This window comes from Capricornis sumatraensis, chromosome 14 (assembly GCF_032405125.1).
Source record: "Capricornis sumatraensis isolate serow.1 chromosome 14, serow.2, whole genome shotgun sequence".
Classification (NCBI taxonomy): domain Eukaryota; kingdom Metazoa; phylum Chordata; class Mammalia; order Artiodactyla; family Bovidae; genus Capricornis; species Capricornis sumatraensis.
Window position 1 is genome coordinate 14,391,670 of NC_091082.1, and position 16,663 is coordinate 14,408,332.

At 37.9% G+C, this 16,663-nt stretch overlaps 1 protein-coding gene across 1 annotated transcript in view; it reads right to left on the bottom strand.

Annotated features, from left to right (window-relative positions):
• The window catches only part of LOC138090498 (complement factor H-related protein 3-like), a 64,082-nt gene that overhangs the window by 46,245 nt on the left and 1,174 nt on the right, over positions 1–16,663 (bottom strand). The window contains exons 2-3 of the mRNA XM_068986122.1: positions 11,943–12,131; positions 11,348–11,524 (exon numbers count right to left, since the gene is read on the bottom strand). Coding sequence (XP_068842223.1) covers positions 11,348–11,524; positions 11,943–12,131 — 366 coding nt within the window. The remainder of the gene's footprint in view (positions 1–11,347; positions 11,525–11,942; positions 12,132–16,663) is intronic.

Below are 16,663 nucleotides of genomic sequence, written 5' to 3' on the forward strand. Positions count from 1 at the left end.
GAAGCAAAAATAAACAAATGGGACCTAATTAAACTTAAAAGCTTTTGCACAACGAAGGAAACTATAAGTAAGGTGAAAAGATAGCCTTCAGAATGGGAGAAAATAATAGCAAATGAAGCAACTGACAAGGAATTATTCTCCAAACTATACAAGCAGCTCATGCAGATCAATTTACAGAAAAACAAATGACCCAATCAAAAAATGGGTCAAAGAACTAAGAGACATTTCTCCAAAAAGACATACAGATGGCCAACAGACACATGAAAAGATGTTCAACACTACTCATTATCAGAGAAATGCAAATTAAAATCACAATGAGGTACCATCTCATGCTGGTCAGAAAGGCTGCCATCAAAAAGTCTACAAACAATAAATGCTGGAGAGTATGGAGAAAAGGAAACTTCTTACGCTGCTTGTGGGAATGTAAACTAGTACAGCCACTATGGAGAACAGTGTGGAGATTCCTTAAGAAACTGGAAATAGAACCGCCATATGATCCAGCAATCCCACTGCCGGGCATACACACTGAAGAATCCAGAATTGAAAGAGACACATGTACCCCATTGTTCATCGTAGCACTGTTTACAATAGCTAAGACATGAAAGCAACACAGATGCCCACTGGCAAATTAATGGATAAGAAAGCTGTGGTATGTATACACAATGGAATACTACTCAGTGATTAAAAAATGCATTGGAATCAGTTCTAATGAGGTGGATGAAAATGGAGCCTATTGTACAGAGTGAAGTAAGTCAGAAAGAAAACACCATTACAGTATATTAAGGCATATGTATAGAATTTAGAAATATGTTAATGATGACCCTAAATGTGAGACAGCAAAAGAGATAGGATGTAAACCACAGAATTTTGAACTCTGTGGGAGAAGGCAAGGGTGGGATGATTTAAGAGAATAGCATTGAAACATGTATATTATCTTATTTGAAATAGATTGGCAGTCCAGGTTCGATGCATGAGAAAGGGCCTCAGGGCCAGTGCACTGGGATGACTTTGAGGGATGGGATGGGGAGGGAGGTGGGTGGGGGCTTCAGGATGGGAGACACATGTACACTCTTGGCTGATTCATGTCAACATATGGCAAAAACCACTACAATATTGTAAATTAATGAGCCTCCAATTAAATTAAATAAATTAATTTTAAAAATGCTGTAGGAACATGCAGCATTAGATTATAATAGTAAAATGCTAATAGTAATATATAAATAATTACTTTAAATGTAAATGGATTAAACTCTCCAACTAAAAGACACAGTTTGGCTGAATGGATAGAAAACAAGACCCATATATAGGCTATCTACAAGAGACCCACTTCAGACCTAGAGACACATACAGACTGAAAGTAAAAGGATGGAAAATATATTCCATGCACATGGAAATGAAAAGGAAGTTGGAGAGGCAATTCTCATTTCTGACAAAATTGACTTTAAAATAAAGAATATTGTACAAGATAAAGAAGGGACATTACATAATGATCAAGGAATCAATCCCAAAAGAAGATAAAATTCTAAACATCTATGCACCCAGCCTAGAAGCACCTCAGTACATGAGTCAAATACTAACAAACATAAAAAGGGAAATTGCCAGCAACACAATAATGGTAAGGGATGTTAACACCCCAGTTATACCAATGGGCAGATCATCAAAATAGAAAATTAATAAGGAAACACAAACCTTAAATGAAACATTAGACCAAAGGGACCTAATTGATATCTTCAGCACTTTCCACACAAATCCAAAAGAAGACACTTTCTTCTCAAGTGTGCTTGAACATTTTCCAGGATAGACTATCAGATCAGATCAGTCACTCAGTCATGTCCGACTCTTTGCAACACCATGCACTGCAGCATGCCAGGCCTCCCTGTCCATCACCATCTACCAGAGTTCACTCAAAGTCACATCCATCGAGTCGGTGATGCCATCCAGCCATCTCATTCTCTGTCGTACCCTTCTCCTCCTCACCCCAATCCCTCCCAGCATCAGAGTCTTTTCCAATGAGTCAAGTCTTCACATGAGGTGGCCAAAGTACTGAAGTTTCAGCTTTAGCATCATTCCTTCCAAAGAAATCCCACAGCTGATCTCCTTCAGAATGGACTGGTTGGATCTCCTTGTAGTCCAAGGGACTCTCAAGAGTTTTTTCCAACACCACAGTTCAAAAGCATCAATGCTTCAGCGCTCAGGTTTCTTCACAGTCCAACTCTCACATTCATACATGACCACAGGAAAAATCATAGCCTTGACTTGACAGACCTTTGTTGGCAAAGTAATGTTTCTGTTTTTGAATATGCTACCTAGGTTGGTCATAATTTTCCTTTCAAGGAGTAAGTGTCTCTTAATTTCATGGCTGCAGTCACCATCTGCAGTGATTTTGGAGCCCCCAAAAGTAAAGTCTGACACTGTTTCCACTGTTTCCCCATCTATTTCTCAAAAATTGATGGGACCAGATGCAATGATCTTCATTTTCTGAATGGTGAGCTTTAAGCCAATTTTTTCACTCTCCTCTTTCACTTTCATCAATAGGCTTTTGAGTTCCTCTTCACTTTCTGCCATAAGGGTGGTGTCATCTGCATATCTGAGGTGATTGATATTTCTCCCGGGAATCTTAATTCCAGCGTGTGCTTCTTCCAGCCCAGCGTTTCTCCTGATGTACACTTCATAGAAGTTAAATAAGCAGGGTGACAATATACAGCCTTGATTTACTGCTTTTCTTATTTGGAAACAGTCTGTTGTTCCATGTTCAGTTCTAACTTTTGCTTCCTGACCTGCATACAGGTTTCTCAAGAGGAAGGTCAGGTAGTCTGGTATTCCTATCTCTTTCAGAATTTTCCACAGTTTATTGTGATCCTCATAGTCAAAGGCTTTGGCATAGTCAATAAAGCAGAAATAGATGTTTTTCTGGAACTCTCTTGCTTTTTCCATGATCCAGCGCATGTTGGCATTTTGATCTCTGGTTCCTCTGCCTTTTTAAAACCAGCTTGAACATCTGGAAGTTCACGGTTCACATATTGCTGAAGACTGGCTTGGAGAATTTTTAGCATCACTTTACTAGCATGTAAGATGAGTGCAATTGTGTGGTAGTTTGAGCATTTTTTGGCATTGCCTTTCTTTGGGATTGGAATGAAAACTGACCTTTTCCAGTCCTGTGGCCACTGCTGAGTTTTCCAAATTTGCTGGCATATTGAGTGCAGCACTTTCACAGCATCATCTTTCAGGATTTGAAATAGCTCTACTGGAATTCCATCATCTCCACTGTAAAGGAGCAATATTACGTAGGAATCTGGAATGTCAGGTCCATGAATCATGGCAAATTGGAAGTGGTCAAACAGGAGATGGCAAGAGTGAACATCGACATTCTAGGAATCAGCAAACTAAAATGGACTGGATTGGATGAATTTAACTCAGATGACCATTATGTCTACTACTGCGGGCAGGAATCCCTTAGAAGTAATGGAGTAGCCAAGATGGTTAACAAAAGAGTTAACCAAATGGTTAACCAAAATGCAGTACTTGGATGCAATCTCAAATATGACAGAATGATCTCTGTTCATTTCCAAGGCAAACCATTTAATATCACGGTAATCCAAGTCTATGCCCCAACCAGTAATGCTAAAGAAGCTGAAGTGGAAGAGTTTTATGAAGACCTACACGACTTTATAGAATGAACACCCAAGAAAAAGAGGATAGACTATATTTGGGCCAAAGATTAAACCTCAGTAAATGATTAAACATTGAAATTCTATGAAGCATTTTTTCTGACCACAATACTATGGGACTAGATATCAATTACAGTAAAAAACACAAACACTTGGAGATTAAACAATATGCTTTTACATAATGAACAGGTATGTGAAGAAATCAAAAGGGAAATCAAAGAATTCTTGAAACAAATGACAATGAAAACATGACAACTCAAAACCTATGGAATGCAACAAAACAGTTCAAAGAGGGAAGTTTATAGCAAAAAAAAAAAAAATCAAATAGACAACCTAACTTTACACCTAAAACAACTGGATAAAGAAGGACATAAAAAAAAAAAGTTAGCTGAAGGAAAGAAATCCTACAGATCAGATCAGAAATAAATGAAAAAGAAATGAAGGAACAATAGCAAAGATTAATAAAACTAAAAGGTGCTTCTTTGAGAAGATAAACAAAATTGTCAATTAGTCAAATCCATCAAGAAAAAAAGGGAGAAAAATCAAATCCACAAAATTAGGAATGAGAAAGGAGAGGGTAACAGACAACACAGAAATACAAAGGATCATAAAGGGTTACTATAAGCAACTATATGCCAATAAAACGGGCAACATCTATTCTTAGAAAAGTTCAATCTACCAAGACTGAACCAGGAAGAAATAGAAATTAGGAACAAGCCAATTACATGCACTGAAATTGAAAATGTGATTTAAAAAACTCCCAGAAAATTGAAGCACAGGGCCGGATAGTTTCACAGGTGAATTCTCTCAAACATTTAGAGAAGAGCTAATGCCCATTCTTATCAAACTCTTTTAAAAAACTGCAGAGGAAGGAACGCTTCCAAACTCATTCTACAAGGCCATCATCACCCTAATACCAAAACCAGACAAAGACAACACGAAAAAGAAAATTACAGGCCAATATCATTGTTGAAAATAGATGGAAAAATCCTCAGCAAAACTCTAGCAAACAGAATTCAAAAATACATTAAAAAGATAGCACACTATGATCAAGTTGGGTTAATCCCAAGGATGCAAGCATTTTTCAATATACTTGTGTATATCCATCAATGTGATATACCATATTAACAAATTGCAAGATAAAACCATATGGCCATCTCAATAGAGGCAGGAAAAGCTTTTGAAAAATTTCAGTACCCATTTATGATAAATACTCTTCAAAACATGAGCAAAGAAGGAACCTACCTCAACATAATAAAGGCCATATATGAGAAACCCAGAACAAACATTATTCTCAAAGGTGAAAAACTGAAAGCATTCCCTCTGAGATCAGGAAAAGACAAGGGTGCCCACTCTCACCACTATTAGTCAACATTGTTTGGAAGCCCTAGCTACAGCAATCAGAAAAGAAAAAGAAATAAAAGGAATCCAGATTGGAAAAGAAGAAGCAAAACTCTCATTGTTTGCAGACAGACGATACTATACATAGAAAATCCTAAAGATATATTCAGAAAATTGCTAGAGGTAATCAGCGAATTTAGCAAACTGACAGCATACAAAATGAATACACAGAAATCACTTGCATTCCTCTGTACTAACAATGAAACATCAGAAAGAGAAATTAAGGTATCAATACCATTTACCATTGCAACAAAAAGAATAAAATGCCTAGGGAAAAAACCTAAGGAGATGTAAGAGCTATATACAGAAAAGTACAAGACATTGAGGAAAGAAATCAAAGACAACATAAAGAGATGAAGAGATATTCCATGTTCCTGAAAATGACTATACTACCAAATATAATCGGAAGATTCAATGCAATCTGTATCAAAATACCAATGCTATTTTTCACAGAACTCTAACAAAAAGTCATAATTCATATGGAAACAGAAAAGACCTGAATAGCCAAAGCAATCTTGAAAAAGAAAAATAGAGCTAGAGGAATCAACCTTCCTGACTTCAGACTGACTACAAAGCTATAGTTACCCAGACAGTATGGTACTGGCAGAAAAACAGAAATATAGACCAATGGAACAAGATAGAAAGCCCAGAGATTAACCCATACCTACGAATACCTTATGTTTGACAAAGGAGGCAAGAATATACCATGGGGCAAATAGAGGGTCTTTCATAAGTGCTGCTGGGAAAACTTTGACAGCTACATGGAAAAGAATGAAATTAGACTACTTTCTAACACCATACACAAAGATAAACTCAAAATGCATGGAAAACACAGGCAGAACACGCTTTGTCATAAATCACAGCAAGATCCTCTCTGACCCACCTCCTTGAGTAATGGAATAAAAACAAAGATAATCAAGTGGGACGTAATTAAACTTAAAAGCTTCTCCACAGCAAAGGAAACTATGAATAAGGTGAAAAGACAATGCTCAGAATGGGAAAAGAAAAATACCAAATGAAACAACTGACAAAGGATTAATTTCCAAAACATACAAGCAGCTCATACAAATCAATACCAGAAAAACACACAACCCAATCAAAAAGTGGGAAAAAGACCTAAACAGACATTTGTCTAAATACCTAAAATGGCTAATAAATGCATGAATATATTCTCAATATCACTATTAGAGAAACACAAGTCAAAACTACAATGAGACATCACTTCACACCAGTCAGGATGACCATCATTAAAAAGTCTACAAACAATAAATGCTGGAGAAGGAGTAGAGAAAAGGGAACCCTCTTTCACTGTTAGTCGGAATGTAAATTGATACAGCAACTATAAAGAACAGTATGGAGAGTACTTACAAAGCCAGGAGTAAAACCACTATATGACCCACCAACACCACTCCTAGGTATATACCCTGAGGGAACCAAAATTGAAAAAGAACATGTACCCCAATGTTCCCTGAAGTTCCATTTACAACAGCTAGGATATGGAAGCAACATAGATGTCCACAGATTAATAGATAAAGAAGCTGTGCTACATATATACAGTGGAATATTACTCGGTCATAAAAAGGAATGCACTTGAGTCAGTCCTAAAGAGGTGGATGAACATATAGCCTAGTATACAGAGTGAAGTAAGTCAGAAAGAGAAAAACAAATATTGTATGCTAAGACATATACATGGAATCTAGAGATATTGTACTGATAAGCCTATTTGCACAGCAGCAATAGAGACACAGACACTGAGAACAGACTGATGGACACGGCTGACAGGGAGGAAGTAGAGGGTGGCATGTATGGAGAGGGTTAGCATGCAAACTTAAACTACCGTATGTAAAATAGCCAATGGGAATTTGCTGTATGACTCAAGGAATTCAATCCAGAGCTCAGTAACAACCTAGAAGGGTGGGATGGGCAGGGAAATGGGAGGGATGTTCATGTGGGAGGGGACATGGGTAAATCTATGGCTGATTCTTGTTGATGTTTGGTAGAACCCAACATAATACTGTAAAGTAAGTATACTTCAATTAAAAATAAATAAATATAAAATAAACAACCACCCACCCCTGAAATTCAATATGCCAATGGACCCAGGAGGAGGCTTGCTCATGCATGCATGAGGTAAAAGGCAGACAGATCTCTGTCTTGACTGTGATGCCAACAGTGGCTCATGAACCATCTCAATTCCTCCTCAGCTGCACTCTAGCAGTCCTGGAAAACCTATCTTTAAAATTCATGCATGGAGCTAAGTCCTTCTGTGAAACTCCACGTATTGACAAGTGGACCTCTGTCTGCTTCATTCACACATCCTTCCACCCTGTGGCCAGATCCCTGTGGATACAACTGAACCAGAGGGAAGAGCAACCTTTGACAGACCACCAGTGATCTCGCACATAAATTTGGCTTAAATCTGTGGCCCAGAACAAGAACACAAGATTAGTAGCACTGAAACATATATATTGTCATATGTGAAGCGGATTGCCAGTCCAGGTTTGATGCATGAGACAGGGTGCTCAGGGATGGTGCACTGCAATAACCCTGAGGGATGGGATTGGGAGAGAAGTGGTAGGGGGGATTCAGGATGGGGAACACATGTACGCCCAGGGCTGATTCATGTCACTGTATGGCAAAAACCACTACAATATTGTAAAGTAATTAGCCTCCATTTAAAATAAAAAATTTTTAAGTAAAAAAAAAAAAAATTAAAAAATGACATAGTGCTACTTTGGGGGAAACAAAAGACAGGCTGTCAGTACCATTTCTTGTGCACTAATGTATCTAGACAAGACATACAAGCACAGGAATTCTGACAAAACAGGGATGAGAAGTGTCAGCAGGTCCACTACAGAAGATCCGAAATAGCTGTGGAGTCTCTAGCAGGGTTGAAGGAAGTTGTCTCTCACCCAAAGGAGACTGGAACTTTAATTGGAAAAACAGCACCACAAAACTTCAAGGAACATGAACTCAAAGTACCATGACACCAACAAAGTATAAAAATCTTCAGTATTCACATTCAATTGGCAGTGTGTGATTTATCCAGTGAAGAATTCAAAATAGCCATTTTAAATAACTCCGTGTGCTATAGAAAATACAGTAAGATACTTGAACAAAAGCAGGAAAACAATAAACAATGGACAAAACAAGCAGTTTAATAAAAATATACAAATCATAAAAAAACAGAAACTCTGGTGCTGAAGGTTCCAAGGATGAAATGAAAAAATTCATTAAAGAGCATCAACCACAGAGTCAAAAAGGTAGAAAAATTTGTGAGATAGATGATATATCAAAGTTACCCTGTCTAGGGAGATTAAAAACAAAATTAAATTTTAAAAAAAAGAATGAAAAAGAACAAAGAAAGGCTACATGATCTATGCTACATTGAAAACAGAACTGATTTGCAAATTACTGAAGTTCCAGGAGGAGAAAAGGAGATGAGGCAGAAAACATACTTAAGGAGTAATGTCTGAGAACTTCCCAAATCAAGGATGCTATTTGAATATCTAAGTTCAGGAAGCTTACAGGTGACCAAACCAAATCAACTTAAAAAATCCTCTACAAAACACGTTTATAATAAAATTGCAAAAATCAAAGAAAAATAGAGAAGCCTTCAAGCAGCATGAAGAAAAAACAAACAAGCTAACAAAACAAAAACCTTGAAATTTACTAAGAAGCCTTCATTTGGATCTTAGCAAATCTCTCAGCAGAAACCTACTCGGCCAGGAGAAAGTGGGATGACATATTCCAAGTGTTGAAAGAAAAAACTACCAAAGAAGAAGACTTGAAAATATCATTCAGAAAAGAAAAGAATATAAAGATTTCACCAGACCAACAAATACTGAGGAAAGAGAACACAACTAGACTTCCCTTGAGGAGGGCATGGCAACCCACTCCAGTATTCTTGCCTGGAGAACCCCATGGAGGGACGAGCCTGGCAGGCTGCTGCCCACAGGGTCACAAAGAGTCAGACACAGCTGAGGTAACTGAGCAGGCACACAGACCTTCCTTACTGAAACACTAAAAGGAATTATTGAAGTTGAAATAAAAGAATGCTAATTCATTCCATGAAAATACCTAGTACACTGGTAAATTTAAGTGCACACTCACATTCAGAACACTGCAGTACCTGGATATGGAATGTTAAACACAGCTATTTAAGAGTTAAAGTACAGGAATATAAAAATTACTATATCTACAATTATTTTTTAATTAAGTACACACTATGAAAAGAGGTCAATCATGACATCAAAAAGAGAAAATGGAGAAGGGTAAAGGAAGGAGATTTAATACGTGGATGATGTTCATATACTATCAGCATAAAATACACTGCTCTCTCTGTAAGGAGTTTTATGTAAATCTCAAGGTAAACGAAGCAAGAATCCATACTAGATTCACAAATGGTAAAGAAAATTTTATTAAATGCCTCCTACTACTACAAAAATCATGAATTCAAAGAGGCAAGCTATCAGAGGAAGGAAAGAATTCGGAAACTATAAAACATCCTGTAAAATAAAAAAGATAATATTAATACATCCTTATCTATCATTAATTACTCTAAATATAAAGGATTGCATGTTTGCATGCTAAGTCACTACAGTTGTGTCTGACTCTTTGAGACTCAATGGACTGTATCCCTCCAGGCTCCTCTGTCCTTGGGATTTCCCAGGCAAGAACAGTGGAGTGGGTTGCCATTTCCTTCTCCACTGTTCTCTTCTACCTCAATGAAATTCTTAAGCAATTAATTTGAATTATCTATCAGACAAATCATCCATATCTATTATTTTGGGTCAGTAACTGAAAAACTATTGTATTTCCCTGTTAACATTTTAGTCATTTGATGTCTGTGTCCATTGAAGTCTCAAGTTGCTGTGTTTGCATTTAAAGAAGCAATCACTCCCTCCAGTCTTTACAGACTGACCTGGGGAGGGAAGTACACTGTCACATTGATAGGGATTTTGAGACTTTTCAGACATTTTTAAAGGAGACACCTGTCCCATGTACTCAACTCCTCCTAGGAAAGAATTCTGAAGCTCATATGCTTCTATCCACGCAGCACAGACAGTCTCTGTCCTGACAGTTTCCTGGCTGCTTCCCTGGGGCAATGTCAAATGCTCACATTCATGTGCTTTCTCACAGACCCATGGGGACAGGTTGGCTTCTAGATGTCCCACAGGCCATCTGCAAAAGTCTAGGTGCCACCATGGGGACTTACACAGGGAGCTGGCCCTGGGGAGGGGATGTAGATGAGATGAGGGGCCCAGGGGTGAGCAGAACCACAAGCACAGTGTCTGCAATGGTTTGGGGCTCCCTGGTGGGGTCTCCACGTGGTCAGTAGAACCCATGTTCCTTGAAGAATTCTAGCCCTGGATGCTGTGCTCCTGGCCTCTCCCCATTCCAGCCATGTAGGTGACCCCAGTGGTCTGGATAAGGGGAGAGAGAATAGTGCTGGAAGATGAGGACGCAGCACTTGCTCACACGCTTTTATTTTCCCCACAGGTAAAATCCTGTGCTGAGGGGTCTGTCTTGGCACTAGGCAGTGCCACCTCAGGGGCAAAACGAGGCTACTGCTCTAACCTTCAGTGAGAAATCCAGTCTTCAATCTTTGTGCTCTAGCAGCATGCTGTCGTGTCTCTGCTAGACTCCTAGACCCCCACAAAGATCCTCTTATCCACAAATGATGGTCAAAGTCTGTGTTTATATCAGGAGAGACAGTGAGACTCCTGACATCTTTCTGACCTCACTCTGTTATTACAGGTTTCTTCTTTGTGGATCTTTTCCTATTTTCTTGACTAATGTCTATCAATAGGTACATGTACTTTGTTATATGGAGACGGCAATGGCACCCCACTCCAGTACTCTTGCCTGGAAAATCCCATGGGTGGAGGAGCCTGGTAAGCTGCAGTCCATGCGGTCATGAAGAGTCGGACATGACTGAGCAACTTCACTTTCACTTTTCATTTTCATGCATTGGAGAAGGAAATGGCAATCCACTCCAGTATTCTTGCCTGGAGAATCCCAGGGATGGGGGCAGCCTGGTGGGCTTCCATCTCTGGGGTTGCACAGAGTCGGACACAACTGAAGCAACTTAGCAGCAGCAGATTTTGTCACATACTTATCAAGAGGTCTATAGGTACACTCATAGACACTTGTAAACAATAAAATTAAATAGGTCCGTTGGCAAAACAAGAATTTGATATAAACTTTTTGAGTGGATAAACAGCTGAGTCTTAGAAAATTATGAACACACTGGGATCTCAGCCCAGTTTACTCACTGACACGGATGCATCTGGGAGGAGGAGACCAGCCACTCTCTGTGCAGGTCATTGTGTTCTGATCATTTTGAAGACTGTAGCCTTCATAGCAGCGAACTTTTACAGTTTCACCCTGTAAATATTTTTCTTCACGATGTGGGTTATATCCATTTTCCAAATAATTGAAAATACATTGTCCTTAGGATCATAAAATTAATATGAAAGAAGTATAACATAAATTTGGGAAAATAGTACATTAAAGATTATAGAATTTACATAAGAATGCATTAGTATTCAAATAAAACATGTAACAATAAAAATGGAAGCTACTACCACATCTGTGGAAAATGAAAACGATAACATTCCATATTATTTGCCTTTAGTTTTATGACTAAAATATGTATAAATGATGCAGATATTCTTGTAAAGTCTCTGTATCTCTCACAGGATTTACATGAAAAGCCTCTAGTAAACAGAAGTCCTATTGGATTTTGCTCAGAGAACTCATCCCTTGGCCTTACCGTTGTTACATAATACTTAACTGTACTCACTTGTCAACTTTTGTCTCTTCACTCTTTCAAAGATTATGCATATAAACTTAAAGAGGTTTACTTACTGAGGCACGGTTCTTCTGGAGACCATCCTTGTGCTGTGCAAGTCAGGTGGTCCCAGGAACGTTGTGAAGGAGGCACAAAATACCGATCACAGGAATAGACAAACTGTTGATTTACATGTGCTGGAAAGTATCCTCTGTATGAATAATACAGCCATCCATGTTTGATTACTGGATAATCACAAGGTTTCCCTTGGAATAAAAAAAGTAGAAAATGTTTTACATCAGTATACAATTTGAATTAATATTTCATTTATGAATTATATCCTTGTTCAGTTAATTACATTCATTGCATTATGGTTTATAGGAAAAAAAGTTATAGAAAATTCAGATCATTGAAGTATATAAGGAACTCCTTGCTAATGAAGATCAAATTATGTCTTTTGGGTCATATAATGTAAAATGTGTATGTGGATTCTCTTGGTAGGAAACTATACAGATCTATTAAATAAATTCTCCTTAAATACAGAAGTTCCAACCTTGGTTGACTAAATTAGCATCTTAATCAAGAGATGAAAGTACAGATTTTATCTTGTGGCTCATCTGCTTTCATTTTCTTTCTTCTCCATTCTCATCAGAAACCAGAATCCTGACATTTATTCTCATACCAAGTCAATGTAGGAATCAAACAGATTTTTTACAATTATCATTCATTAGTTTACTTTTCTGTTTATTGGAAATATGTGATATATAGAGAGAACCACAACAATTTTTCACTGATCAGATCACACAGAGTAACATTCTTATTTATCCATCAAACTAGACATGAAGATATCTTTTCCCTTGCTTGTCTAATCAGAGAAATGAACAATGAATAATTCTTAATATTTAAATGGTTAAGATGAAGGGAAACCCTAGTTACTTATGGTCTAATTTTAATTGGAGAATGATGTGTTTTTCAGTATTTCTTACAAATATTTTAAATGAGGTATAACCTAATTACATTTTATTGTTATTAGCATATATTGAGTAATTTTCATGTATACGCTTGCTATGTGAATTATAAAATTTGCTTTTTGCATATCTTAATCCATTTCTTTAACAAAGACTTGTCAATTATACCCTCTCATGGCCTATGGTCTGCATCTCTCATCACTGATAGATTTCCCCCACTTTTTTGAAGCTTGTCTACATTTTTAAGTTTGAAATGCTTATGCAGTTTGATTCCTGTTAAGTAATAGTCTAGGTTTCTGTCCACTAATTTGGGGAGATTAGAACATTTTCTCTTCAGCCTTGAATTTTACAAATTTCATCATGTATGTTAAGATATTGTATCTTTCAATAATTCTATGTTGGGCAAGTTAGAGTCTTTGTATTTGCAAGAACCAAGTGAAAAGAACTCAATTAACTTTGTCATTACATTGTAGAGGAGAGATTTGAGTTCTGATGATCTGATTTCAGAACTAGTACATTTATCATTTTGATGCATCACAGAATATGAATACAGTAAAATAATCCTCTGACACTCACTTCCAAAAGGTACACAAAGAGGGCATAATTAAAAGTAAGCATCATTACTATCACTAGCGTGAGCTATTTTCCTCCTCTCTTATATTTGGGCACATGTGAATCTGTCTTTGTCTCTCTAACCAGATCATTTATTGAAGCACATATAAGAGTCCACTATAGTTAGAATGGCATTGACTTTGTCAGGACTCAGAACAGCCTCATTCTTCTCTTATGCTCCTACCAACACAGGTTCAGGTCTCATGAGCAGGCTTGGCTATCCATCATAATGTTGGCTCAGATTGATCTCAAAATTGATAAAAAGTATTCACTCAGTTTTAAAGTGTTTCTAGTCTTTCTGTACCTCTGCAACTTACTCCAAAGATCCAGGTCCAGGATCTTATAATTTTAAAATTTAAGTTTTAAATGTCATGTTATTAGGTCCACCCTCACACATGGGAGTCATTCTGAGTGATGAATTTGCCCTAATATAGGTTCACTTTCAGCACCTGTGTACCATTCCAGATGCATCTCCTTTGCAGCATTAAATTAGCTGATGATACAAAAGAGGAAGGGAACAGGCCTGACAACAAAGTCCTGCATCTGATAATCAGCTCATCTAATGAAACTATGAATATTGATAAGATATTTAAATAGTTCCCTCATGTTGTCAACAAGAACTTCACAAGGTGCCTTGTGGGATAACCTTGTTGTGATATAAATAGAATTGGGTTGATCTACCATTTTCAAAGGGCTTCCCTATGGCTCAGTGGTGAAGAATCCATCTGCAATGCAGCAGACACAGGAGATGTAGGTTTCATCTGTGGGTCAGAAAGATTCCCCTGGAGAAGGAAATGGCAACCCACTGCAGTATTCTTGCCTGGAGAATTCCATAGACAGAGGATCCTGGTAGGCTATAGTCCAAAGGATCACAAAAGTTGTACACGATTGAGCGACTAAGCACACAGCACCATTTTCAGAAATCCATCTTAAACAAGATTAAATATTTTTCTTAAAATTCTTATGCAGATTAAAATCTGTTTCATACTGCTAATACCTTCATTTTAATGGAACTTATGCTTTGAAAATTCATTTTAAATGTATGCTTGGAATTACCATTAAGGTCACTGAACTGTTTTATATCATTACAGTTTTCTTTCATGGAATAACAGGTTTAAGTATGCTGAAATTTTACACTGTACTGTTAGAAAGAAGATTGTTTAGAGGCAACTTAGAGGAAGTTCAAGAGTAAAGGAAGCATCCCCTGAAAATATTCTGTTCGGATCACCTGACTTTTTTCTATATGTGATGGTTTTAGGAAAGTCCACAAAGCCTTCCACACTCCTCTCTCCAAATATTAGAGCCTAAGTCCTCTCTACTGAGTGTGCAGGACTTAGTGACCATTTCTCATAATTACACATGACTGACTTGACAGTGTGACAAACTCATACCTGGTGTGGTGGCTTCCTCCTCCCTGTCTGCTGTCACTGGCCCTGAATAAAGCTAGCTGTCTCTCAAGCAACCTGTGCAGATGACCACGTAGTCAGGTGCTGAGGCCTCCCCTGAAAGCCAAGAGAGTGAGCCAACTTGGAAGCAATGCCTCCAGCCCAGCTGAGTGTCCAGGTAACAGCGGCCCAGGCCATTACCCAGTTGCCTCCCAAACAGAGTGATACATAACTAGCCAGCGAAGCCCTTTCTTTATTCTTGACCCACAGGAGCTCTAAGAATATGGAGGTGTATTGTCTTAAGCCAATATGTTTTCTGGAAAATTTGTTAATTAGGACTATGTATCTGATATAATGGGCATCCCACTTGGTGCTAGTGGTAAAGAAGGACCCCGCCTGCCAATGCAGGAGACATAGTACAGGCAGGTTTGATCCTTGGGTTTGGATGATCCTCTGGAGGCAGGCATGGCAACCCACTCCAGTATTGTTGCCTGGAAAATCCCATGGACAGAGAAGCCTGGTGGGCTACAGCCGATGGGGAGGCAAAGAGTCAGACATAACTGAAGCGACTTAGCACACAGGCATGCAGGCATCTACAACAATAGGTGTTAGTTGATGTGAGTTTTACTTAATGGCTTGAATCTGATATTACAATTATTTTGCATGCTAAAAATTTCATAAGTGCACCCATAAATTATGGAAAAAAAACTTTGCTTAAATATTCAAACATTTAGCTTTAAGACCACTTTTGGAAAGAGTTCAGTTGTTACTGAGAAGAGAAGGGTTGCACTGGAATATCTGGTGAAGATTTGTCAAAGTTTCACATTTCTCTTTCATATTGTATACTCTTTCTCCTCTTGTTTGGAAATATGCCTGTAGTCTTATTCTGCTGCTGCTGCTGCTAAGTCGCTTCAGTTGTGTTCGACTCTGTGTGACTCCATAGACGGCAGCCCACCAGGCTCCCCCATCCCTGGGATTCTCCAGGCAAGAACACTGGAGTGGGTTGCCATTTCCTTCTCCAATGCATGAAAGTGCAAAGTGAAAGTGAAGTCGCTCAGTCATGTCCGACTCTTAGCGATCCCATGGACTGCAGCCTACCAGGCTCATCTGCCCATGGGATTTTCGAGGCAAGAGTACTAGAGTGGGGTGCCATTGCCTTCTCCAGTAATCTTATTCTAGCTGATTAATAAACCATCACTCATGTACCTGAGAATCAGGAGAAACAATTCATGTCTGCCTGCTCCTCAGCAAGAATAATGGTGATGCAGCCTTTCTTATAAGTGATCTGGGGCCCGAGCTGCTTTTAATTGTAACCCTAAGGACTAGACAGGGAGCTTTATTGTGCTGCAAATGTTGTTCACGAAGAAAATTACCAAATGGACTAAAATAGCATGCAACAAATTATGAGATGAATAATGCAGAGTGATGCATATTCTATTCACATCTTGAATGCCACGAGGGATCATAAAACTCATTAGAGTTTTCATTTACAAAAACTTGAAGACGAATGGATTATTAGGAAAATGAAAGACAAATATATCATATTGAAAAACATATAAGTTTTATACTAGGGAGTAAAATCTTTGTTTTCAATATGATTTAATTACTTATATTAATACATTTATATAATTTGATTTTTGTTTTTCATTTTTATTGGAGTTGCTTTAAAATATTGGGTTAGCTTCTGCTGTACATCAAAACGAATCTGAATATGTTACATGAATGTGTGTGTATGTATGTGTATATATATATATATATATATATATATATATATATATATATATCCCCTTTTCTTGGATTTCCTTCCCATTTAGGTCACCAGAGAGCATTGAG